The 27,630-nt window shown below is 42.5% G+C and overlaps 1 protein-coding gene across 1 annotated transcript in view; it reads right to left on the bottom strand.

The window, feature by feature from the left end:
* The window catches only part of PDE11A (phosphodiesterase 11A), a 422,322-nt gene that overhangs the window by 43,573 nt on the left and 351,119 nt on the right, over nucleotides 1–27,630 (bottom strand). The window contains exons 14-17 of the mRNA XM_027556915.1: nucleotides 25,457–25,547; nucleotides 21,840–21,940; nucleotides 9,478–9,555; nucleotides 2,958–3,021 (exon numbers count right to left, since the gene is read on the bottom strand). Coding sequence (XP_027412716.1) covers nucleotides 2,958–3,021; nucleotides 9,478–9,555; nucleotides 21,840–21,940; nucleotides 25,457–25,547 — 334 coding nt within the window. The remainder of the gene's footprint in view (nucleotides 1–2,957; nucleotides 3,022–9,477; nucleotides 9,556–21,839; nucleotides 21,941–25,456; nucleotides 25,548–27,630) is intronic.

Raw genomic sequence — 27,630 nt, 5'->3', positions numbered from 1 at the left:
TAGGGATAGAATATGAAGCTGCTTTTTAACCCCAAACTGTGAAAGTAAAAGTTGAGATACATTTTGAATGACAAAGATCTCGAGACTGACTTAGCCTCACAACAAGAATGAAATAGAAGGTGTGGCCAGTGACACTCAGTTAAAAACTCTGAATGAATTAGGGGACACACACAACATCCTTTCAATTAGACAAAATGGCCCAGAGAAATAATTTTTGACTACATGGTTTTCTCACTGGTGCCAAATACTGGGCACCAAATACTACGGATTAACTGTCAAGAGAGAAATAAAGATGTACCTGTGCTATATTTCCTTGTTCCTGAATGTAAGGAAGCAAAGAAATAAAGGAGATCTAAGAAGTTTGTATAGTATCTAACTGTGGGAATGATTATTAGCAAATGGAGATGACTGGGATCAAAGACCTGAGAAGGTGACTAAATGTTTAAGAGGCTTTTGGTGCTAAATCCCCCTTACAAGCCTGTGACTATCTAAAACTTAAACCTTGGGCACTCGACCTCCTTTAGAGGGGAAGTAGGCTGAGAGACGGAGAAGGCAATGGCACCTCACTCCAGTACTCTTGCCTGGAAAATCCCATGGACTGAGGAGCCTGGTACGCTGCAGTCCATGAGGTCGATAGAGTCGGACACGACTGAGCAACTTCCCTTTCACTTTTCACTTTCATGCATTGGAGAAGGAAATGGCAACCCACTCCAGTGTTGTTGCCTGGAGAATCCCAGGGACGGAGGAGCCTGGTGGGCTGCCATCCATGGGGTCACACAGAGTCAGACACGACTGAAGCGACTTAGCAGCAGCAGCAGCAGCAGGCTGAGAGAGTTTGACCTTTGAATCTCACCAAGGAGGACTGTGGAAAAGGAATGATTTCCAAGGATGGATCTAAAAACCATAGAAAATATCAAATTGGGGAGCATCCCCCTGAGAATCAGGGCCCTCGCAGAGGACGCCCCATGGAGTTGGGAGTGTCATTTGAGTGTTTTGTGGCATGGGTGTGTGCTATGTGCTGCATTTTGGGTGTGTGTGGGCCCCTGGTTTACATCCAGACATGCTGTAGGGGTGCGCACGTATCACCCAGAGATCCTGGACTTTGAGCTTAATCCCTTGACGGATAGGTGTTTGGGTCATCTCCCTTGGAGGGGAGGATGAGTATATTTTGCTCGCAGGAAGGAGAGTGAACCACATTTTTGGTGATTAGAAGGGCAAACTGTGGGAGTTGTGTTTCCACCAACTCTTCTTGGCTTTCTACTTTCTGGGGACTGGGAAGGATTGCATTTCCTGTCAGGACGGGGTCTTGTGACAAGTTCTGGCCAATGAATTGCTGGGGGAATGACATTTTAAATTCCAGGGAAAAACCCACCCAGGCCTCTGCTGGAATGATCCAGACAGTGGCTGCTCCTTCAGCCCCAGTCCAGCGTGAGGACAGAGGCGCCAGCCAACCCCCGGGGCACGTGCCTCCAGGTGATTTGTTGGTTTTAGCCACTGAGATCTTGAGCTTAGTGGTAACACAGCCCATTCTGCCAACACACTTGCCTCATTTAAAAAAGCTAACGGGTGCCTTCTAGGTAAGAAAGCATAAAACACTGTTAAGAAGGAAAGACTTTGGAACTTAATCTGCTAGGACTTGAATTCCTAGCTATGCAACTTACACTTGTATGACCTCAGACTATGTATCCTTTCTAAGCCTCATTTCTCCCATTGGTGAAATAGGAATAATCACTGTATTAGTTTCCTAGGGCTGCCAGAAACTACTGCAGACACGGTGGTTTAAAGCAACAGAAATGACGTCTCTCATAGTTCTGGAGGGCAGGAGTTCAATATCAGTTCACTGGGCAGAAATTAAGGTGTTGGCAGGGCCAGGGTCCCCCAGAGTCTCGAGGAGAGGATATGTCCTTTGCCTCTTTCAGTGTCTGTGGCTGCCAGCACCCTCCTTCCTGGGGCGACATCACTCCAGTCTCTGCCTTGTCTTTGCCTTGCCTTCTCCTCTTGTGAATGTGCCATCCCCATCCTCTCTCTTCTAAGGACACTTGTGACTGAATTGAGGGCCTTCTTGAATAATCCAGATAATGATAGTGATGGTCCTTAACGTAATCACATCTGCAAAGACCCTTTTTCCTTCTAAGGTAATACTTAGAGGTTCCAGGGATTAGGACCTGATGGCTTTGGGTTGCTATTATTCAGCCCCTACAGTAACAATACCCACCTCAGAGGATTTAATGATATAACACTTACAAAGCAGACATTTAACAGTTATTCAGTCAATAAATATTAGTTTTTATTGTTATGTGAATGTATCTTATTTTCCCTCAAATGTCAAGTCTTAACAAGTTACTGCTTTAGACCCCACAGCCCACCCAGGAGGTGCCTCATAAAACGGAAAGAGCTATTAAATTAATCAAATCTTAAGCTGGGTAGTTATGAGATTAAAAACTATTCTTGCTCTAGAACTAACACCTTTGATCAGTGAAACCAGTAAATGCATTAAATTTTTGGTACAAATTAAATTAGATACCTCATATTTTGGCCAAAGAGCCCTCTGATTTCTAAATACGCTTTAAAAAAAAAATCAAATTTCCTTTTTACCTCCTTGTGTTTTTTTTTTTTAACCAGATGTGAAAAATCGGACCTTGTACTAAAATATGGTTACTTATTCAAAAACACTACGTTTGAAACTCCTGCCTTAAGAAATGGCCAAAGTGTTATTTGGATTTAGTGTGTTAAAAGAAAAAAATCTTACAGAGTCAGAAATATTAGTTCTCAGTGGAAGCATGATAAAGAAAGGCTGGGCAATAAACTATGTCGCCCCTCAGCCTCCTGCTATTTTTTACACCGCGTTAATACTGATGCAAATTGACTCGGGTTTCAGTGCCTGGCAGACAGGGCTCTGGGAATACTGTCCCCCCCAGGCCCCCCTTGGTTGAGCCCTGCCATTAATCACCACTCGCCTGTCTCGAGATCTCCCACGGTTTGGTCACGGCTCCAAGGTCACAGGCTGTCATTAACATTGATCTGAAAAACAGAACCAAACAAAACAGCCTGAATAATCTTTTGTTGCATTCCTAAACAAACCCGTCCCAGATACATAAATAAATAAAATGGGACCGAGGCCAGCTCACATCTTCTTTACCTCCACAAGGGAAGCACTGTTTATAGTCCCATGTTTAAATCTCCATCGTGCAACCACACTGCTTCGGAGGACAAAGCTCACACTCCCTCTCAGCGGCCCTTTTGTTTTGTCTGCGGTAGATCAAGGAAAGCCAAGCCCTGCTTTCTCCCTACCTAAACCAAGCAAGTTCTGAAAATAATTTGTAATGGACGATGCTTTTTATTTTTAACACTCAGCAAGGGAATCAGTATATAATACTACCATAGCTGGTGAACCTATTTACCAAAGTATCACTGATGGATGGGGATGGAAGAAAACCCACAGCAAAAGGCAAATAGCCTGCCCTGTTAGGGGCTCCGGCATTTTTATCGGCTCCACAGAGCTAATATTTACGAGGGAGAGACACACGGTTTCACTCCAGTTTACTACCTGGCTACAGCCCTGTTTTACAAGCGTTACGAAGAAGAAACATATTCAGCCACAGCTTTTATTAATTTGAGCATATAAGAATATACAGGCAAGATCCGGATCAGATCTTTGAGGGGCAGATTTCTATTGGTTTATCTAGAATCCACACTGAACCCTGGGTATAAAAAACACGGGGAACCCCAGTTTCAAAACTTAAAATGTACGTGAGAATATTAACATAAGCAATCATGCAAACCATGAAAAACAGTGTACAATTCAGCCCTAAACAGACTGCCTTTAAGGAAGAATGAAGAATCGGCAGACAACGGTCTGCGAAAACCAAGACAAGGGTTAAAAGGAGAAAGAAGCAAACAGACACCATCACCTGGAGCATTCTAGAGAGGGAGGCTATGACAGACATCAGCAGCTCTGATGCTCCTAACTGGGTGTGGTGGGAAGGGGAAAAATCAGGCACACTCTTTGTCCCAAATCTCTCTTTGTATTAAAGCTAGCTGCATGTGATGAGAAGTAGTGAAGGATCTGAGCTGGGGAACCACATCTTGGCTCACTCCTTTTGGAAGAAAGGGGTGTGTTGTTAAAGGTCAGAGGGCTGTCCTGATGTCAGGTGTTAACATTTCATACTCTGCTGGGTTTGAACGCCTTAGAAACACGTCTGCTTCCCAGATGGCAGAGCATGCCTGGACGGTGGTGAGAGGTTTGTGTCACTTCCCCAGGAAACTACTCCAGGGAGCAAGGCAGACCGGCAGATAACAATAGGTCTTTCAAAGCGTACTCAGGCAGCACCAGTTAGGAGCAGCGCTCTCGGAGTCAGGCAGCATCTAACTCCAAACACTCCCAAGCTAAGACCTGTGCAGAGAGACACATCAGCCTATTCATCTTTGGTCTTCTGTGACAAGTGCTTCCGCAGTCCTCGCCATGTGCCTGCCTCTCTACTAAACACTGTACCAACTACTTACTAACTAACCACTAAGTAAATGACTCCCCATCACAGAGTGCTATTATTTCTAGTTTCCAGAGAGGTCAATGGAAGTGTGGAGGGATTAAGTAACTTTCCCAAAGGAAGGAAAGGATTCAGGATTCCGTGCTTATCACGAAGCTGCCGCACCCCTCTTGTTCTACTCCAGTGCTTTTCATTTTAGGACCATTTTAGGACCCTCTGCTGGGACCAGAAAGGGACAAAACTGTAGGTAATGTGTTGGACTTGGTATTCTCTCTCCCAGACAGGAAATAAAATCTCTGTGAGCTTGCCTACTTGTACCATAGTTGATCATTACTTAAGTCTCATCTACTCAATAATTTGAAGCTTACTTCTCAAATTCATGTCAACATTAATCAGTCAATCAACAAATTTTTTGAGTATCAGCAAGGTGCTCCGATGATGAGAATTCTAATAGCTACCATTTATTGAATGGGGCTTCCCCAGTGGTTCAGTGGTAAAGACTCCATCTGCAGTGCAGGAGCTGCAGGAGACCCAGGTTTAATCTCTGGGTCAGGAAGACCCCCTGGAGGAGGGCATGGCAACCACTCCGGTATTCTTGCCTGGAGGATCCCATGGACAAAGGAGCCTGGTGGGCTTCAGTCCATAAGGTTGCAAAGAGTTGGACACAACTGAGCGACTTAGCACACATGCATTGAACAGGCATTAAAGAGTGATTTATATCGTCTCTATATGAGGTAGAGATACCATTATTATCTCCATTTTACAAAGCAGAGAATGTTTTGCCTTCCTGGATGGGGAGGAGTGGGGGGAGGTGGTTAGGTACCTTGCCTGAGGTTACATCACTCAGATCACATCACTCAGTTACATCACTAGGGGGTATCAAAACTAGGGCTGGGATCCGAAAAGTCTGACAGAACATCTCTACTTTCAGTGAATACAGTGGAGCCAGGAAGTCTGTATGGAGAAAGGAGACAGAATAAAGGCTGGGGAGGAGGATGGCAGATGTCGAAAACCTTTATCCAATTGGTGTAGGGAGTCAATTAACGTTGGGGGCTCAGTTAAGGAGGCACTTGGCCAAAGCTTCAAGGAGAGGACTTTAATACCTCTTATTAATTAAGAGGTATTAATAGATGTGGGAATAGTTTAAAGCAGAGAGTGGAAGCAGGGTGACTGGTAGGAAAGTGTAATTAAAAAGGGCATAAAACCAAGAAATGTGGGGATGGAAAGGCAAGGATAAGCGTGAGCACTTACAAGGGAAGAATTGAAGGAGGTGAATGGGCAGTTTTATCTTATTTTTTAGTCAGTCTCTGTACTTAAAAGGCCATCTCTGGAATAAGAGAGGAGGGAGGGAGCTTGCAGCAACTGTTGGTGTCTTGATGTCTGCATAAGTCTGGTCTGATTTACAGTTAGTGGTGCAATCTGCTTAGTGCAACTGCAGGAATGAAGGTCAGGAATGTCTGCCATGGGGTCAGAAGAGGCCATGTGACCCTAGAGCATCTGAGACTCCCAGTGGCTCACTGCTCCCATGATTCTCCTCTAGTTGCCAAAATTACTTCAATAATTATCTTGAGATAATCATAACTTTCTTGATTTGTTCTCTAGTTTTAAAAGCATTTTCAACTAAAAAGAAATATTTGGGGGGATAAACTGGGAGACTGGGATTGACATATACACAGTACTATATATAAAATAGATAACTAATACGGACCTACTGTATAGCATAGGTAATCGACTCAATACTCTGTCATGATATATATGAGAAACGAATCTAAAAAAGAGTGCATATATGTATATGTGTGTGTGTATATATATATATATATATATATATATATATATATATATATATATATAACTGATTCACTTTGCTGTTATACCTAAAACTAACACAACATTGTAAATCGCAGCAACATTGTAAATACAGTAAATTAAAAAATTACTATATAGTAATTTTTTTAAAAGAGGAATACGTTTTAATTTAAAAGATTTTAGTAAAAGATCACATGTATGAACTGCATTTTATGCTTACCAAACAAAAAGATGACACCTTGCAGTTGACAGTCTCTCACTGCTTTAAATTTTACGCACAAATACAGATCCCAAAAGGCCAACATAAGATGACAGGACGGAGGTAACTCGAGTTCTGTTTAGCTTTACCACCACCGCGCTACCATTGTTTATTCTGAATATACTGCTTAAAAGCAGAAAGGTGACATCCCCAAAGGTTGGAGCATTGCATGTGGAGTGAGGCCAAAAGGTTCTGCACCGTAAGGAACTTACTCTTGAAAGTGCATCCCGAGCCCACCTGTGTTAGGGCTGACGGGAACACTGGGTGTTTTGGGAATTAAATTACATGTGTACAATCCATACACAATGAAAGGATGAGTAATACTGTGTTAATTTGAAGCTTTCAGAGCAATTATTTTGATCCTCAACAGTAACCTCAGCAGTTGTTTAGAATTTATACCAACAAAAGAATTTTCTCTGGGATGCATGTCTCATCGTTGACATTGTTTAGATTGCAGGCACATGGTGATGATAAAAAGCAGGCTAACTTTTAGTTGGTTTTATTACTATTTTAAAATTCTCTGGGATGGTGTTTCCCAGACCACCCCCTCCTTCACATGCACATGGTCAGAGTCCAGCTGTGAAATGGGGTGGGGGGTGCAGAGCTGCAGGGAAAGGAGAGTTCCTGCAGACTTCATCTCTGCTTTATGTACTCTGCCTCCAAATAAGAGTTTTCTTACCTATAGGGTTCCCTGCAGAAAAGTTTGAAAACCTCTGTGGGAAAACACTCATGTGGAAACACACAATAAGCGCTGGCATTTTAGGAGCTGTGCTCCGGAGAGAGGCCAGACCCCAGCGGTTCTGGTAGGACAATTTGTGAGGATGCTGAGGAACAAGAGAAGAATTCCTTGAGGGGAGATTACATTTAGGGGGTAGTAAGGAGGAGGAGGGCTTCCCTGTGGTTCAAACAGTAAAGAATCTGCCTGCAATGCAGGAGATCAGGAAGATCCCCTGGAGAAGGAAATGGCAACCCACTCCAGTACTCTTGCCTGGGAAATCCCATGGATTTCCCATGGAGGGCTACAGTCCACAGGGTCACAAAGAGTCAGACATACTGAGTGACTAACACACACACACAGGGAGAAGGAAGGGTTAGAGAAAGACAAATAGGAGAAAAAAGAGTCAGAAGATAGCAGAATATTCAGAAGAGCATGGGCTTTGCAGAAGCCAAGGCAGGAGAGAGTTTTAAGAAAGGCAAGGCCAACACAATTCAGACTGTGAAGAGATCTAGGAAGCTGGAGAGAACAAAGCTCGTAGGATATGATCCCTGGGAGATGCCTGGTGACTTTCAAAAAGTGCAGAAATCACATTTCAGCAACTAAATTCCTCAGTTGAGGAATTTACTGTAGATACTAGATACACTTTGGAATGCTATGCAGCAATCAAAGATGATGCTGGTATGGACATGGAAAGAATTCCAAGGCATACAGTTGAGGGAACAAGCTAGCTCAGATTGATATGTAAATATATAAAGTATGTTAAACAAACAGATGGACACTAAATAGCATGTTTCCCATGGGTACACATGTATGGAAATGCTCTGACAATAGTCTGAAAATGAACAAGGAATTAAAAACAGAGCAAAGCTGTGCACAGCATGGGAACTGGGAGTAATACCCCAGGAACTGGGGCTTTATCCATCATGTTCTGATCTGTTACAGAAAAATGTATTCCTATCATTACTTGTGGAATTGAGTGATCTAAAAAGAAAGAAACTGCCTTGTACGAAGTTAGAGGAGTGTGGCTGAGCTGTGGGATTGAAGGAGAGGAGAAACCTATGATTGGACCTTAAGAAGAAGGCAGACTTTAGGGATGACTTTTTTTAACTGAGGGAGATGGAAGCATGTTTTTTAGCCTAGAAAGGTCATGCTGGGGAAAAACTAAAAGCCAGATTTTGAAAATGCCAAAAGGAGTAAAATTGTCACAGCAAGGTCAGAGGTCAGGGGTGGGGAGTCGGGGAGGAGGGCCGGAATAGGAACCTAGAACAGGAAGCTGAGATGGAGGTGTTGACAAGAGGAGGCCCCCGATACCACCTCGGGAAGGACAACAAGAATGTCATCTGAAATGATAACAGAGCGAAGTATGAATGCGGAGGAGGGCAGGTAGAGGGTCCTTTGGTGAGACAGTGAGCAGAGGGTCAGCTGTGGAGGCAAGGGGCAGGCAGGCTCTGTGTTCTGAGACTGGGATAGAGGCTGGGGGCTGGGCTAGGGTACCTGGGGTGTTTTCAGTGGTTGCCCAGCTGTGGGGCAGATGCACTGAACCCAGAATCCTGGCCTCACAAGCTTTCCCAGGAATACTAAACAGCTGTGGAACAGGACTAAGGCACTGTCTGTGGATGGGTGAGGTGAGGACGGTGGAAGGACAGGGCAGAGGGAAAAAGGAACAGTGCCTACCCAGCTGGAGTGGCTGCAGTGGGGAAAAGTGGTTAAAACGCGCCGAGGAAAAACGAGAGTTTGCTGCTGTCTTTCCTAAACTACTGAGAAGAAGTCCCATGAAAAGTCTAGAACAGATGCCTTATTCCAAACACAAAAATCTTTCGAGTGGTTTTCCATCTAAAATGCCTGCTGTCTCTAAAAACAAAACAACCCAAACTTAACTCTCCACTTTCCTTTGTTTTGTGAAACTGTTTTCCAAGGTCCCAAAATCCCATCTCCAATGCACTTTGCGTGCCTGCTGAAACACGACCAGTTCAAACATCTTCTAATTTTGAAGGCAAATGTATGGAGAGGAGGCAATATAAAATAAATCAGAAGATGAAAAGACATATTCTCTATCTTTTCTCTAATTATTCAACTAGTTTCTGAATGTTTTGAATGTAAGCTAAGATTTGGTCCTTTAAACATCACTTGTGCACTCTTAGCTGTCAAAAAGGCATCGGTAAATCTTCAAATACTGAATAAACACACAAACAAGAGCTTTTTCTTACCGAAATATATCACGATGGTTTTTGATGTTCCAATCATATTCTCCTTTACTGACAAGTTCGAAGAATTCCGTTCTCCTTCTGCATGAAATCAAATGAAAATTCTCAGTCTGTGTGGTGATATAAACACATTTATGGGAAAATATGACCACTTCAACCAAGTAATTTAATATTTGAAATCATGAGGCTAAAATGCTATCAAAATAAACCACTTTTTAAAAAATGTTGAGGCTTTGACAAAAAGCCACAATCATTTCCAAATGTATTTACAACAGAAGAGATTATCAAGCCATAAAACAGAAATCAGTGTGGTCCCGCATTTGGGATTACCTGCTGTGAAGCCCTGTGACTCTTACTGAAAAAGTCAGAGAAGGGAGGCAAGGACACATAAAAGGTGGGAACAGTTCCAGAATGTTCTTTTATCATTCAACATAGAACTGAGCTGTATGATCATCCAAGATAATATAAACTCCCTGGTAGTAAATTCAGGACAAATACTTTTGTAGAGGTTAAAAAGTAACCATTTCATCATTTCAGGGCCTTAACACATCGGCTATGGAGTCAGAAATAACTGTGTTTAAACCATAGCTCAGTCACCTCCTTTCTGTGCAACTTTGGAAAGTCACTTAAACACTCTGAACCTCAATTTCCTAATCTCTAACTTGAAGGTCCTATTTGGTGACTCAGAGTTATTGTGAGGATTAAGTGAGATGACATGCAACGTGTGTTTATTAGTATCAGCACATTTTAAGTGTGGCTACACAAGCATGTGGAAATGCATGTAGAGATGTGTGGATATGGAAAAGAAAAGAAGGGAACCTTCGCAATTTGTGAAAATAGGATGCCATTCCTATTTTCAAAACTTTTGTTTAATCTAGTTTTATGATTTTTCATTTTTATAATGAGAAAGGAAAAAAAGACATCACCATTTTGGCTCTTTAAGAATCATTTCCCAAGGTCTCACATTTTTGGCACTTCCTAATGAGAGGCTCTTTAAAGGATCCTGACACACTGCTTCCCAGTGTGCACCCCACAAAATGCTAGGCTTAGGAGGTGCTGCATGTAAAGGGGGTGCTCTGGCCAAGTGGGTTTGAGAAATGCTTCCTGTGATCCTTGAAGATTCACCACCCACATTAGCCTTTTGAAGGCTCTACAAAACACTGAGATAGAAAAGCCTGGAGAAGGCAATGGCACCCCACTCCAGTACTCTTGCCTGGAAAATCCCATGGACGGAGGAGCCTGGTAGGCTGCAGTCCATGAGGTTCCTAAGAGTCGGACACAACTGAGTGACTTCACTTTCACTTTTCACTTTCATGCACTGGAGAAGGAAATGGCAACCCACTCCAGTGTTCTGGCCTGGAGAATCCCAGAGATGGGGGAGCCTAGTGGGCTGCCATCTATGGGGTCGCACAGAGTCGGACATGACTGAAGTGACTTACTAGTAGTAGTAGTAGTAATAGAAAAGCCTACTCGACTTGACCATAGACTCCCATGGCACTGATGTTTTAAAGAATACACTTTGGAAAATACTACCATGGCATTTATGGTGAAAGTCAGAGTAGGATCTTGGACACTTAGTGCTGACTCATTGTAGTTTGGGGGACAAAGGACAAGATGCTGAGTGCTACTGGCTCCCCTGTTTCTTGTCTGGAGTCCCCATCACCACCTGGGTCCTTACTGTTCCAAGCAGACTTCTGTCATTTATTAAGCACATGACTGACTTTGGGTAGGTTAGGGTTGGTGGGAGGATTTATGTAAAACACTTAGCAGAGTGCCTGACACACAGTAGCTCTTTAGAAAGGATTAGCTACTGTTATTAAGCTCAGAAGCATTGGGTGTACTGGCCCCAACTGGTGAGTGGCAGAGCTCGGATACAACACAAGCTTTTGGAATAACAGTTGCCCCAAGCAGCAAAGGGCTTTCCCTGGTGGCTCAGATAGTAAAGAATCTGCCTGCAATGCAGGGGACCTGGGTTTGATCCCTCGGTTGGGAAGATCCCCTGGAGAAAGAAATGGCAACCTAGTCTAATATTCTTGCCTAGAGAATTCCATGGACAGATGAGCCTGGCAGGCTAGCCCATGGGGTTGCAGAGAGTCAGACATGACTGAATGACTGACACTTTCACTTCACTTCATACACTAATGTATAGCAAAATTGCTGGGTCATAGAATGATTCCTATGTTTAATTTGAGTTTTCTTTATAAATACAGATTGTTAGGGGCATATGTAACCTTTGAAAAAGGCTGCTGTAATTCTCTGATTTATAGGTCAGAAAACTCAAGGTGAAGGAAGGTGAAGTCATTTCCCCAGGATCCCAGGGCAGTTATGAATAAATCTAGGTAGATTCCAGGCCCCCAGCTTCCCAGCTCTGGCCTGTGTGATAATCTTTATAAACTGTGTGTAGCATGAGCCTTGGAGGCAGAATAGCCTTGCCTGCTATGAGCGTCTGGACAGAGATATGACAGCATCACAGGCTGCTGTACTGAGCCATGGTGAGCACCAGACAGAGGTTTCCATCAACAAGGAGATGCTCCCAAGAGCTGCACATGGCCCAGACCAGAGTCGTGATCCTCAGCCTTGGTGGTATTTCTGACCTCCTCCTTAGTGATAATCATTACAAAGCAACAATGTGAAATTCACTGTACTTTTGAGAAAGGAACTGGCCCACACAACTGCTCCTTTTAGCATCTATATGTGTAGATAGAGTATACGGAGTCAAAATCAACATGGATGAAACTGTTAGGAGTGCTTTTAAAACCATGGGACTGCTAAAATGAACATTTGAAAATCCACAAAGTTATAACACTCCCTGGATCCAGACGCCTCTGTCATGAGGAACTATATCATTAACTTTTCAAGAAGATCATTGGCAACCTTGGTTTTCAAGGACAATGGCAAATACCTCGGCTAGTGAAAAGCAACTTACTGGAAAATCTCATTTATAATCAGATATGTTTTTATTAGGCTTTTATCCTGCTCTCCTGACATATGTTCCACTCAGAAAAATAGCAGTCTTTAAAAAAGCATCATTTGAACAGAACTGGTAAAATTACCCTCAGAAATAATTCTAAAGATTGGTTACCAGTCACCCATCACTACGTTGAAAGTCTTTCTTGTTTCTCATTTATCTGCAAGGCACCTTTTTTTTGTAAAGTGAGAAATCACCAACCCTGTGTATATTTTAATTGGGAATATTTTTTGTAATGTTATATAACTCTCTATATAAGTATGTACACATATTCTTTATCTGTTTATCTAACTGTTCTGAATCTACTAAAAGTCTTTGAATGTTAGGAAGATTTTTACCGTCAAGGTGGCAATTTCAACTCCAGAATTATCAGACGGGGTGGCAGGGGACAGGGTGAGATGGGTACAGGGGAGTAAGATTCTCTTCTCTCCGTGTTCTTATAGCTCATTCAACAGGCAAACCGTACATCTGCAATTGATTCCTAAAGGCAGATTCTGGAGAGATTTCTGGACTTTGGGCATAAAAGCACCACAGAGGAATAGTAAATTAGTAGGCAGATGTTAATTCCAGTAATTATGACTAAAGGGAAAAAAAGTTATATGTTTCACTTTGAAAGTGAATTGTGTCCCTGTGTTAGACTAGCACCGATAACACAAGGACCAGCTAAGCATTAATACCTGAATAAAATTATCTGTTAAAGGCTGTGCTGTTGTTGACAGCACAAATAAAACTGGCAAATGCAAGAAATAGAAAGAGCAGAACAACTCTCCGTATTGATAATAGCAGAAAATTAAGACAATACAGGACCCTACACATGAGTTCAGTTGATCTATAATCTCCAGGTCAAGAAGAGATTCAAGGGGTTGCTGGATGGGGCGTGCCCTCGTTGCCCCTGCATTTACGTGGCCCCTAGCACTCTCCGTGGGCTTCCTAGGCAGTGCAGTGGTAAAGAAACTGCCTTCCAGTGCAGGAAACACAAGAGATATGGGTTTGATCCCTGGGTTGGGAAGATCCCCTGGAGTAGGAAATGGCAGCCCACTCCAGTATTCTTGCTTGAGAAACCCCATGGACAGAGGAGCCCGGTGGACTATAGTCCACAGGGTCACAAAGACTTGGGCATGGCCGAGCAACTGAGCATGCACGCACGTAGCTCTCCCCAAGGTGGGGTATTACTGTTTTTCTCACTCTCACACTGGGCTCTGAGTCCTTGAAGGTAAGAATGATATCTTCTCTCTGTGTGCATCCCCAGCAACTAGCACTGTGTCTGGCACAAAGAAGGCGTCAGTAAGTGCTACTGGATAAATCTCTCATGTTTTATTCAGTTGCAATATCATATGGATGGAGATATGAGGGTGAATCCTGGAGAAGAGAATGGCTACCCACTCCAGTACTCTGGCCTGGAGAATTCCATGGACTGTATAGTCCATGAGGTTGCAAAGAGTCAGACAAGACTGAGCAATTTTCACTCACTCATGAGGATGAATAGATATAAAATGCTTTGATGTTCATCAGAAAGTACCAAAATATTTCTTCCATTAACTTGTCACTGTGTCTGTAGTTCTACCATTAGAGTAATTTCTGTGGGTTAATTAATCAGCTCTGTTAAAATATAAGAATGTTTGGGAAGGAACAATGGGTCAAGCTCTGTACTCATTACACCTCACTATGCATTCGTTTATCCTCTTCCTTTCCAAGAAGGGACTAGTTGAGTGCAGGCAACTGTGGAGGTTGAAAACATTGAACATAGTGGACCTTTAACATTCATTGAATGATGAATGAATGAATACGCCCATCTGCATAGCAGTAGAAATATTTGTTGGGTTCTTATTGTGTTTTATAAAATAAATTGTTCTAGATATTAGTCTAATTTTTTAGAAAGATGGTCAAACTATAACTCCCAACAATCTACGCTAATTTTGGTACATTCTGTTGTCATCATCAGATGCTTTGAGAAATGCTCCTTTTTGCATCCTTTTGGAAAGACAGAGACAAAGAAACCATTAGACTGGGCGTTTTCTGTAATTGTTGATGAATGTTTGCAGAGCACAAAGGGAAGTGAAAAATTTTCAACTTGAAGATTAGTCTGATTAATTTAGAAAGCCAACCGGAAAAGCATTAAGCACCCAAATGGGTATATAAAATCTGAATTCTTGGATAATTCTCTATTTAAATAGTGATCTGAGGCAATGTGGCGTGGAGATATGAGCACAGAAACCTTGATGACTTTGGGCAAGTCATGTACCCTCTCTAAGCCCAGGTATCCTTATCTAGAAGATGGGGATAACAATATCTACCTTGCAGGTTTATATGACAATTCAATATCAGAGAGTTAAAATTTTGAAAATTTATTATGTCAGGCAGTGGGTCAGGTGTGGGGGCTCCAAGAGTGAGCTACAGAGGAAGATGTCTGCATTCACAGAGCTCCCATTCTAAAGGTGATGCAAGAAGATGCTGCAATCCTAGAGCAGTGCAGGGCAGCAGCAGCAGGCACCTGAGATGAGGGACACAGTATTCTGAGGTCACAACCTCCTGAGATGAATGCTGCACTGCTCCTGCTACCTAGAGGAATACCTTCCATGACGGTACTCAAGCTAAAGAGGGACCAATCTCTATTATGTCCCAGTTTAGCTCAGCGATAGGCAAGGAGCCTCTGCTTGCAGTCTCAGCCCCATGGGTGAGTCTCCTGAGCAACTCTTACCTGGGGTCTCAGCCCATCCCGACCTGCTGGTGGCATCTACAGCCAGCTTAATCGCACCTGCATGATATCTACTGTGTTTGGAACTGGAGCCACTGCTGCCTTTGGTTCCCAAGTGTTTTCAGGAGTGGCCTCAGTTTCCCCTCTGGTTCTCTTAAACTAACAGTTACAGAACTGCAGAGAGAATGGCAGAGTAGCTAAATACATTTTGGAGTCCAAATACTTGGTTCCAATCTCAGCTTTACCACTCAACATGGTGAGCAAAACACTGACTTTCTCCCAACCTCAGTTTCCTCATGTGTATGATGGGGTCAGTAATAGTACCTGCTCTGACAGAATCCCTTTAAGTGCTAAACAGAATAATGTGTATATCAAACTCCCACGTGAGCACTCAGGGAATTTTAGGTATTGTTTCCACTAATTGTGGAAGATGCAAGGTCATCTTTGTTAACTTACAGGCAGAGAGTCAGTCCAGGACCACTGTGACATCTTGAAGTTTTAACGCTTGTAATTTTGGATCTCTCTCTGTCTGCCCCGACAAGGACTATCTCTTATGGTCCAAAATTTCATTAACCTTTCTGGTTGAATGATTGTTTTCTTTATAAGGTACTTAAAATTGTCAATGTTTTCAAATTTAAATTATTTAGATTACTTAAATTTTCATCATCTTTCATACAGATAATCTCCTTTGGCCACCACCAGGACTCTAGGAGATCGGTATGGGTGAAGTACCTGTTCTTCTGTTGCTGACAAGGAAACTAAGGGAAAGAGAGATTAAGTGAGTGACTCTCTCAAAGCTACATGGCTGGTTACCAACAGGGGATATCTAATTCTTGCTTGAGATGCTGAAATTACTATTTAATTATGAAAGCTGTATTCACTGCAGGGACTCAGAAATAGGCACAGAAATCAATTTCAGAAAACCACTCAGCGGTAACTGGAAAATGTTTTCAGTGAGTTGGAAAATCAGACTGAAGAATTAACCCCCAGACTTAAGGTTGTGAAGCCTAGAAATTCACACTGAGTTTTTTTTTTTTTTCGTTTGTTTGTTTGTTTTAAACTTGTGAATTCTGCTTTCACCCATCATTTGTAGTATAGAGTCTTGAGCATATCCAAAGCCATTAGAAATTGACTTTACGAGGTTTTGTGGTTGTTTTTAAAAGAATTCCATATTTCCAGGAATTTTACATTGTTCTCTATTGGCACGTGGCAGGATATCCTGCCACTAGGAATGAGTCATAACCCTCAGCCCATGCCCTCAAAGGCCTGGATCTTGTGCCTGTCCACCTAGACCCCTTCTACAGTGACTTGCCCCTTCTTAGGGGAGGAAAGCAGTGAACTTCCTTTCTGGTTGGCCTCAACTGTTTCAAGGCTTTTGAGTTAAGTAGCCAGGACAGACCATGGGGTCACACAGAGTCGGACACGACTGAGCAACTTCACTTTCACTTTTCACTTTCATGCATTGGAGAAGGAAATGGCAATCCACTCCAGTGTTCTTGCCTGGAGAATCCCAGGGACGGGGGAGCCTGGTGGGCTGCCATCTATGGGGTCGCACAGAGTCGGACACGACTGAAGCAACTTAGCAGCAGCAGCAGCTAGGACAGAAGAACCAAGCATAATCCAAACTTCTAGAAAGTGTACAAGGCCATCCCACGGCCCACGTTTCTTCCGCCATTTCTGCTCCAGCCAGCACCGTGGCTCCTGTCTCCGCTGCCCTGCACCTCCCTTTCTGCCCTGGCACTGCTTTGACTCCACGTGTGGGATGGGGAATGGCTGTAGGAATCCCCAGCCCTTGGGGATGCGCATCCTGGAAATGCATGGAAGTTTTAACATCCATGGGACAGCCTTGGTTTATGGAGGCTGGAGGCTGATGGCAATTCTGAGGTGCAGCTTATATAAGTCTTCTCAGATAGTCCCTGCGGGATCAAGCTTGACTGACCAGAAGGGTGGCCAACAAGTGGACGTGTCTTTAGAAGAGCTTCCCTCCTTCCCCATTTCACTGTCTTGGTTCTCGACTCCCATTTCTGATGTTACCTCCAAAAGTAGACTATGTGCATGCAAGCTCTTGTCTCTGGCTCTGCTTTGGGAGAGAGGAGGGAACTCATGCTGGTTTTCATATTAAACTGGTTCACGTACAACTGGGAAGGTCAATATTTCCATGTATAATGCATCCCCAATTTAAATGACAAGTACTTGATTCTTCCTTTAGAGAAAGAATACAGTTTGTGGAAAAGCCCCAAAACCAGAGGTAGAGGTTCCAACTTATCCACAAGTTACTTATGTGAGCCAAGCTACACTATTTAACCTACAAACTTAGTACCTGATCTGCGAAATAGAGGAGATAAGTTGGATGACATCATTGCTAACAGTCCTTTCAATTCCACAACTGTATCTCTGTGAAATAAAAGTAACTGGGAGACAGTTTGTAGTAACTGCTTTCCCCTTCATTAACCCGAGGAGTTGTCTTGCCTAAAAATATGGCAATACTTTAATGCAACTTTAGACAGGCAAGTGAATCAGCCTCCTGAAGGTCTAGATTAGAGAAGGAGCAGCTATTCAGAGCCTCAAAACACAATAACACTCACAGAAAGAGAACAAGCCAGCTTCTTTGGAGTCAGCAAACATTAGCAGGGGCTGTAGCATTAAGATAAGAGCAGAGTAATGAGCAAGCAAGTGCCACCAGCTTCCCTGACTGCATCCCTCAGAGATTCGTCACATCCCTAACAGGCCTTGATGAATGGACTCCTACTGTGGACATTTTTTTCTCCCTTAGAAGTTACTTGGAAACTTGGCTTGGCAAAATGCTTCTCCTTTGAGAAAAATAATGTAAAATCCTGCAAGTGTCAGACACGGGAAATAAAAATATTAAAGATATACAGATTTCCATAAGCAATCAATACAGGAGTATTAATTCAGAAAAAAAAGGAACATCATGATACTTAAGTCAAAATGAAGGCCCCAAAACATGCAAAATAAATAGTCTATAAAGCAAATGAGGTTGTAGATGCCACCATTTATGAGACACACAAGACATTTACAAGACAGATAAAGTAGGAACTATCATCTCCATTTTACACATGAAGAAACCAGGATCAGGGAGGTAAGTAATTTGATGACACACAGCTACCTAGTGGCAGAGCTGGGATTTGACTTTTAAAATTAATTAAAATGTATATTTATAACAGTATTACATACACATAGTTAACAAATGAAACAACACTAGAAAGCACATAATGAATAAAGCAGTGCTTTTCATTTTTCTGCTTTACTGTCCTTTGACTGTTTCTCAATGCTTTCGCCTGATTCTTAATTTGGCCATCATGCTTTTAATTTCCAAAAGCTCTTTCTTCTTCTACAGTTGCTCCTATTATTTTTTAAAGCACCCTGTTCTTATTTCATGGAGACAATGTTTTAGCTCTCTAAGGATATTAACAATAGCTTGGGGTTTTTGTTTTCTTCTCCCCGCTGTTTTCTCTGAATTCTGTTTATTTCCTGTTTTGGCCTCTGCTTTTCATATGGGTGCACATGCATGCTCAGTCGCTAAGTCATGTCCAATTCTTTGTGACACCATGAACTGTAGCCTGCCAGGCTCCTCTGTCCATGGAATTTTCCAGGCAAGAATACTGGAATGGGTTGCCATTTTCTCCTTCAGGGGGTCTTCCCAACCCAGGGAATGAACCCACGCCTCCTACATTGGCAGGCCAATTCTTTACCACTGTGCCACCTCGGAACTGTGCCCTGTTTCATACGGGAGGTTTTCCTAAAATGTTCTGTGGTCCTTGGTGTCTCTGTGTAATAGAATGACATTAAAAGGCTAAGCCGGAGCTGTATGTGCATGTACCCCCACACAGTGCATGCGTGTTATTCAGTGTTTATCTGAAATTCAAATTTAACTTCTTATACTTCCATTTGCTGAATCTGAGGAACCTGGGTATGTGGCTTATGGATTCTGGCCTCTGGTTGACTGGGCTGTGGGCTCGAGTTTTCAATCCATTTTACTTCATCCCCTCTTCTGACTTCTGCGTAAGTTCCATTCCCACCTTGAGCTTTTCTCAGTCCAGAGCACTTTCTTTCATCTTTCCAGAGGATAAACTTCTGGCCTTATCCAGGGATAGAGGAGAGGGAGTTCTGGCTACATTGGTGGAAGACTTCGTGGGCTCTGAGTGTCCTGAAAACTGACTTTCTAGTAATCTCCTCATCTTAAGCTGTGAGCATCACATTCACTTTTTCATGGTGCTTTTTGTCTCTGAGCCCCAGGGGAGGCTCTGCGGGGCCTACAGCTCACTTCTCAGTCGTCCTGCTTTCCGGTCCACTCTGCCAGAACACCTGACCCTCATCAGTGGGCCTTCGTTTGCCACAAACATACTGACACCTCTTCTCAACTGTTGGTGTCCTCTCCCTTTCTCCTTATAGATTCGCGTTTGCTTTTAAATTTATCTGGTGCCATTTAAATGGTGTTTCAGAAGGGAGAAAATATAGACACTTGGGCTCAGTATACCAGGTTTAACTAGAATGAGACTTAAATCCAGACCAATATCATCCCAAAGCCTCTACTCTTTCCACTCGGCCATGTCATAACCCATTCACCAGAGACCAACAACAAATACCTGTGGCCCAGATTGTCAGTTGTCTACTCCAATCTCTCTCTTGCCTTTCTTTCTTAGTAATAGAACTCCTAGACTTTAGCATGGCACGCAATTACCCAACACAAAGCCTAACCTAGGGATGGCCAATGAAATGTAGGTGGAATCGTTACGTGAAGTTTCCAGAAAATGGTCTTAAGAAATAACTTGCATTACCTTTGGCTTCTTTCTTTTTCGTTCCTTTCTTCTTTCTGAGAGCTGGAAGGTGGACATTGTGCCTAAAACATGGGCAGCTACCTTGGGCTAAGGTGGAAACCAGGTGTTGAATGTGGCCACACAGAGAGATAAAGAAGCCTGGGTCCCTGATGACAATGGAGCTGCTCTACCAACTGCTGGTTGCTTATCTCCAGACTTTTTTGACGTGACAAAAGAAGTAAGCTACTGTGATTTTGGGTTTCCTGTCCCTTATAATTGAAGCTAACTCTCACTGACACCATGCCAAGCACAGTAAGATCTGAACGGAGTGACATAGGTTTCCTAGAAAAGGTGGCAGGAAATGGTTCAGCCAGATGGGGAAGTGGAGGAAGAGAGATACACTGGAGAGCAAGGGGCACTGCATAAGCTGTTTTCAAAGGGTAACATGCAGTTGACTAATAAAAAAAGACTTATTTTTTTTCTGAAAAACAAAACACAAAGAGTAACACTAGACCAGTCTAGCTGAAGTATAAATCACATAGGAGAGAAGTGAGAGGTAAGAAAGCAAACTGGTTGGGGGCAGATTATGGAGGGAGAACCTTGAAACACGAACCAAGGTTAGAGGTTGCTTTGAAGGTGATGAGGCCACTACAGCCTTTTGAGATGGGAGTTGGAGACTCGTCTAGAATGTGAGGGAGGGTTAGAATAAAGAGTTTTGGGGTCTTCTCTATGCCTCTATAGAATTAATGTAGAGTTGAGTCCAGGAGAGTGAGCAGAGAAAGAAGAACTGGAACTCATACATAGAAGCAAGGAGAAGAGAAAACTATAAGAGATCCAGAAAAGGAGAGAGGAAGGCAGGTGCATGCTGGGGAAAAAAAGAGAGTAGACACTGACAAGAAGTCAGTAAACCTGCGGATGTCTCAAAGAAGCTAGAAAATACCAGGAATTAGTAAAAGACGTTGAATCTGGGGACAAGAAAGTCTCTGCTGACCTCTGAAAGTACAATGCTGGCAGAATGTGAAGGTGGATACTGGTCTGCCAAGTGCCACCTAGGTGCTAGGAAAATAAAAGCAGTCATGTGCTCCATTTATTTTGGAAGGTAGGAAGTAAAAGAAAGGTAAGGTGAAAGGCAATGCAAGAGCATGTGGTCAGGTCAAAGAATTTCTGAAGGAAAAGAAGTTGTTTGGTCTTTAAGGTCAGAGAAAACTGTGCATATCAGTGAAGGAAGAGATGACCAGGCCACCAAAAGCAGTGGTTCCTGATGGAACAGGTTTCACAGGAAATGAGCAGGATGGAATCACCATCTAAGGTGGAAGCCTGAGCTTTGGGGGAAAGAAGGATGGCTTTTCTGAGAAAGAGAGCTAGAGGAGAGGTGAAGAATGAAGGCTTGGATTTCTTGTCATCCTTTCAGCAACACAAGTTTTTCATCATTATTAGCATCATCAATGCCATTAGAGATCTAACCACTAATGATAGTCTACAATAGAAATCTTAGGGACTTCCCCGGTGGTCCAGTGGTTAAAACTCGACACTTCCGCTGCAAGGGGCACAGGTTCCATCCCTGATTGGGGAACTGGATTCCACCTAGTTCGTGGAGTGGCCACAAATAAAATAGCAACCTTAGCCAGTCTTTAAACTAAAAATGCCCATCACTTAGTTTTAGCCAGTAGTCCCAAACAAAGCTCATAAAACAGAAGGAAAAATATGTATCTTGTGATTGTAGTCCTGACTGTCTTGTTTCACAGACACCACACTGATGAGGTTCCTTTAGATGAGGAAAAACAACAACAGCAGCAACTTTAGCTCGTTCACACATTAATACCAGCGTTAGAATAACAGGCAACCTCCAGTTTGGACCTGAAAGTTAATTACAGGATGAAACTTTTATATCCATTTGTCAAACAGATCAGATGCCAATACCTACTCAAAGTACAGCGTGAGGTCTGTTGCCAGGATTGACTGCTTCAAAAGCTGCATAAGGTCACTGTATTCCTTGGAGGACAAATTAGCAAAGATGTTGTGACCCTGGAACGAGAAAGTAAAAAAGCCACAGAAGACAGCATTACATCCGAGCTTGGCAACTACATGTTTTTTCCACTTTTTTTTCAAAAACAGTCTAGAAACACGATGAAATAATTCTTTAAAAAGCTTAATGACACTCTGTGCAAATACAAACAGATTCCCTGGCAAACAGACCAAAGCCAGAAGCGCAATCATAATCATTGGCGAGGAGGACCACCAAGGGACACTTTATTACATCTAGTTTTGAAGAGAAAACTGGAAAGTGTTTGAACTCCTCTTACTAAGGCTATGCTTGTGCCAACAACTCCATTTCTTGTGGGATCATTGAGCAGAGAAATCGACAACACTTCTGGGAAACTTTCTGACCCCTGAATATATACTAGTCTCGCTAGTAAAGACTTAAGCTGGCATTTTGGAAGTACTTGCTATTGCAACAAATGACTCAAGGAAGAGAAGAAGCATTAGACCAGTGGTGCACAGGTGGCTCAAGTGGTAAAGAATCCACCTGCCAATGCGGGAGCCGCAGGAGACGTGGGTTCAGTCCCTGGGTTGGGAAGATGCCCGGGAGGAGGAAATGGCAACCCACTCCAGTATTCTTGCCCGGGAAATCCCATGGGCAGAGGAGCCTGGAGGGCTACAGTCCATAGCGCTGCAAAGAGTCAGTCACGACTGAGCATGCAAGCACACAAGTGGGGGTGATTTGGACAATGGGCACTTCTGGCAGTGCCTAGAGACACTTTGATTGTCACGCTGATGGACGGCGCTACTGGTATCTATCGGGCAGAGGCCAAGGAGGCTGCGATGCACCCAACAGCCCCCACAACGACTTACTTGGCCCCAGTGACAATATTGATGAAGTTGAGAAATGGTGTGTTAGGTAAGATGAAGATACATCTGGATGAAGTGTGTGACATAATTATAATACAGTAATTGCTGAGTAGCTAGAAAGTGTAAGATATTGCTCTTGGCACAGGAGGACTCTAAAGAGTGACTTTTGCATAGAACATCCTACAAATACACCTGTATCTCCATTCCTTTGAAAAGCACACTTTTTTTCCATCCAACTTTGTTTTAGCTACACTAGACAGCTCCATAGTGTTTTTAGTCAAGTGAAAAAGCCTTTCTGTTAAGTGACAGACACTTCACTTAATTTGCTTTGTAAGTCAGGACTTTTCATTTATCAGGTTTTCTTAGTATGAGATACCAACTCACCAACAGGTGGTCTGGAAACTGGACCAGTTTTAAACCGAGTATCAAGAACCAGAAGATGGTGCAAAAGAAAGGCAGTGAAGATTTCCTGGGAACATTTTCCAACGAGAGGTAAATTAATTCTTCTGGGGAACCAGAATATCAATTAGTAAATTACTACGTACCAGGCACCAGATGATCTCCTGCCCCCTTGAGTTTAATTTATCTCATTAGGTGAACCTATCACTCCTTAAAGACTAGAGTATATTGGTTCCACCTGGGGCCAGGTCCAATATTAATAATAATTTTCAAACAAACTCTTCTGGACCCTTAATTCAGCCGTTAGGAAGAAGAGAAATAACTGAAGGAATGCCACATCGTAATTCTACCCAGGTGTCTTTGCCTGGCCCTTGCCCCTGGATCAGTCACAGGCTGGTGGTGTACTGGGGCCTGGGAAAAAATGGTTGGGAGCTCTGGAAAAATAGTCACCTCGGTCCAGCCACACATCTAAAATTTCTCAGGGAAAGAAACAGAGCTATTAGGAGCAAGTTATAGTAAACTCTACTGTGAAGACCAGGAGGAAGCTGGTCTGAATCTGACAACATTGATTATTTTGTGAGAGTGCATTTTGCTACATTTAAAGGACATACAGTAACTAACACAGTTTATAGCTAACAGAGTGACAAAGCTAGCCAGATCAGCTTTAATAATTATAAGTTAGTTTGTAATCAGTATATGTTTATATGCAAACTGGCCTTCTATGGCACTCTGAAATACTACTTCTATTTCTTGTTTAGGGAGGAGTGGTACTGAAGGGGGGGTGGGAAATGTGTAGGAAGAAAGATCTAGATCAACTGTCTTCAAGCCATCTAACCTCCCTATGCCTCTGCATCATTTGGAAAGTGGGGTGGTAATAACATCTGCATTTCTGCCTTTCTGATGGGCAGTACGGGGATGGGGAGAAGAGGGGGGCATCAACGCAAAGTCTGAACACACCAGTGCTTGTATCCATTACTGCTATTCTGCATTCCTCATGGAGAACCCTGGCACAAAGGGCAGCTGATGAATTTTGCTTGTATGAAGACAAATTCTGAGTTAGTGGGGCTCTGTGACACAAGCAAATGACCTTCTGAGAAAACTCGACCTCCTGTTTATAATCAGTTATTACAAAGGTGTGAATGTCTGGCCTCAGGGGTGTAAGCCCATCATATTACCAGCATAGAAAAGATAGTCTGATCCCAAGTTCCTCCCATTCCTATTCCCCTCTGCACACATCTAAAACATGACTTTCACAGAAGAATTCCAGAGCCACGGATGCTGGGACACTGGTTTCTGTCAGGGTTACTGAGAGCCAACCCTGATGTTTCATTCTCAACTGAAAATCCATCTCCCCCAACGGTTCTGCCTTCCGCAGCTGCAGGCAGGTTCCGGAGTGCTGACTCTCCTTTATGGGGTCGAAGAAGGCTTTCAGGATATTGCAAAAGACACGCTTTCTCAAGATAGGCTGGAGGAAAAAAACCTCCATATTTAATGATGCTATTCCAGGGAAGCAGGGCCTTAATGATGATAATAATAATAATTAATGGCACAGCTAGAGAACTGACAAATAATGGGGAACAGATGATCCCTTCCTGGCCTCAAAAAAAAAAAAAAAAAAAAAAAGGTCTGTACGCCTGCAGAAAATTAAACAGATCCTTTCTTGGCAATTTCAAATTCAGATGCCTCAGCTAGAGTCAGTTAGTGGTTTTACTTTTTCTCTATGGAGAGCTAAAAGTATAAAAGACCAACCACTTCTAGTGCCCGCAATGCCATACGAAGCAAAAGAAGGCATATGGCCCCCAGCTTGGGTCTCAAGTTTAGTTGCAGTTCTCACGTTCAAATTGTCCCACCAGCAATTTTAAGTTCTTTTATCTTTTTTATAGGTTTCTCAATTATGTAAATAAAGTGTAACTTTCTCACCCCGTTTCTGATTCCCTCATCTTTTCAAATGGGTTTCGCAAAATGGAAATGCTGGGTCACTGACTTCTGGGGTCTGTTACTGGGCTTCTGTACCCTGAAGAAATGTAAAGCCATGTTCTGGTGACAAGCAGTGCACAGTCTGCTTTAAATGAATCTGAAAAGCCCCCTAACCAACAATAAAAACCCAAATGAATTAGCTCGGGAAGAAACTGAACAAGGTCCTTGGTCAGGCATCTGAAAGAATTTCTTAAAAGCCACAAAGAAGTCCGATAGTTCTGATTCTCTGTATTTCTTCTTGCAAAGAAAGAGAAGTAGGAAGCATAGTTTCACTGGTTTTCTTTCAAGGAGAGAAGCAGAATGGTGGGTTTTTACCTCGCTCTGAAGGATCATCACTGCATGGTTGAAATGGTGATGCTCTAAGGTGGCAGAGGTTCCATAGAGTTGGGCCAGGGCAGAGCCACTCCTGAAAGAGGACAGACACGTGAGTGACCATGGCCCTTCCACATCAACAATCTCCTCCACACCGGCTCTTTGGATCACACTGCTTCTCCTGTTTTTACAAAGGACCATGGGCAGATACATTCTCAGGTAACCACTTGTGGGGTTCACAAATCTATAAAGTAAACCTTTTGGGAACCTGCTGGTGATACCACCATGAAAAAGACATAGCCCATGCTGCCAAGAAATGTACAAACTAGTAGGGAGATGCGATGTGGTCCTAAGGGAAAAGAATGGACAGACCACACAATATAAATGCCGTAGGAAGTGTTTCAGTTCAGTCAAAGAGCTCTCGGTGTTCTGAGGACGAGAGACATGATTCCTGGCTCTGGGGGTCAGGGTAGGCTTCATGAGCTAAATCTTATAATGTTTCTGAGTATCCAGGATGAATGTCATATACTAAATGTATCTGCTATTCCATGGGAAAGACCTTGCGAATACTATGTAGAACCCATTTAATCTACTTTACATGTAAGGTTGACAAACTTCAACCACGGTTTTCCAACCTATGGTCACACTGTGATATATCAGTGTCCAACTCCAGAAAGTTCTCTGGCCTTGAAGTCAGAACTCAGCTCTCAGTAACAGCTTTGGGTCATTACTTGGTTGTTTGAGAATCAGTTTCTTTGTCTCTAAAATTATGATAATACTCTCTACCTTACCTGCTATTCATGAGACTACAATAAAATATTTCTAAGTGCCCAAGCATGTAAGTAGGTTGTAGTCTATACTACTTAAAACACATAGATATTTCCATTTAAAACAAATAAAATGTTAATTAATACTTAAAAGGATTCTTTTGAATTATCTGTAAGTTTTAATCAGGGGGTATTATTTCTTTCAATCTTGCCCTAACCTATATCATTTAATAAGTGACAATTTGTTAGGCTAATCTTAGCAGTACGTGATTAATATTTAATGTTAGTTACTATTTTTCTAACATATGGTTCATTTTTATGAAAACGCATTTTCCAAAATGCACACTGTATTGTGCCTTAGTTGTATTTGTCACGGCAAATCTAGGATGGAAATCTAGGATGAAAATCCAAATGCCTGGATGTATTTAAAATGCCTGGATGGAGTAGGTGTTTAAAAAATATTAGCCACTTGGCTAATAAGGTTGTAGTGATATGTCTAGACATTATAGTTCAAACTGAAGGTTGATAGTAATGTGTGTTAACATATTTTAAAATAATATTATTAATAATAATAGCTCTATGAGTAAGTACCTATCATGCACTAGGCAATATGTTAACACCTCAACATATTAATTCATCTGTTACTGACAACAACCATGAAACAGTTATTATTTTCTCATTTTACAGATAAGAAAACCAAGGCTCAGAGAAGGTATGTTACTTTTCCAAGGTCACAGAGCGAGTAAGTCCCAGTTCTAGATTGGCACCCAAATTCTGAAGTTTTCCTGATTACATAATGAGAAAGAGAATTTTAACTTCCATATTTCTTATATTCTAGTCTCCATTTTTGTCAAGCTGGTTGTCATCAAACCTTCTTTGAGAGAAGGTTTCAAAATTTGATTCAGAATTCTCCTGTTACAGCTGCTAACTACAGACTCAGATTTCTGCAATTGGTTTCTATCAACCAGCCACATGCCCCAGTTATTGGTGTGAATCCTAAGAGAATCACTGGTGTAAAAGTGGGGTCAAGATGTAAAATAGCATCTCCTCCTTTATCACGTTGGTTTAGCAGACCTCACAAAGTTAAATCAGCTAGACGATCACAAATCATTAACTATTTCCTTTTTTCAGGATGAGTGGGAAGTTTGTGTCCTTTACCCTGGGAACAACTGGTGGCTCCTATGCTGCCCTCTGCTCTCCCCACATCCATGTGGCCTCTGAACTGTTATGTTTCATCAGGAGGACTCAGTGCTTGTGCAAATGCACCTGAAGGTCCACGGTTTAAGAGTCTTCATCCTTACAAAGGAACATCCTCTTTGTTCCTTTTAGTAATTCCATCTTACATGTTCCACACACTCACACAATACTGAGCTAATTACAGGTATGCAGATTTTGCAACAGAAGCAGACT

The sequence above is a fragment of the Bos indicus x Bos taurus genome, chromosome 2 (assembly GCF_003369695.1).
Source record: "Bos indicus x Bos taurus breed Angus x Brahman F1 hybrid chromosome 2, Bos_hybrid_MaternalHap_v2.0, whole genome shotgun sequence".
In the NCBI taxonomy this organism is placed as follows: domain Eukaryota; kingdom Metazoa; phylum Chordata; class Mammalia; order Artiodactyla; family Bovidae; genus Bos; species Bos indicus x Bos taurus.
The sequence above is the reverse complement of the archived record's forward strand: the minus strand, read 5'-3'. Positions and strand labels throughout refer to the sequence as shown.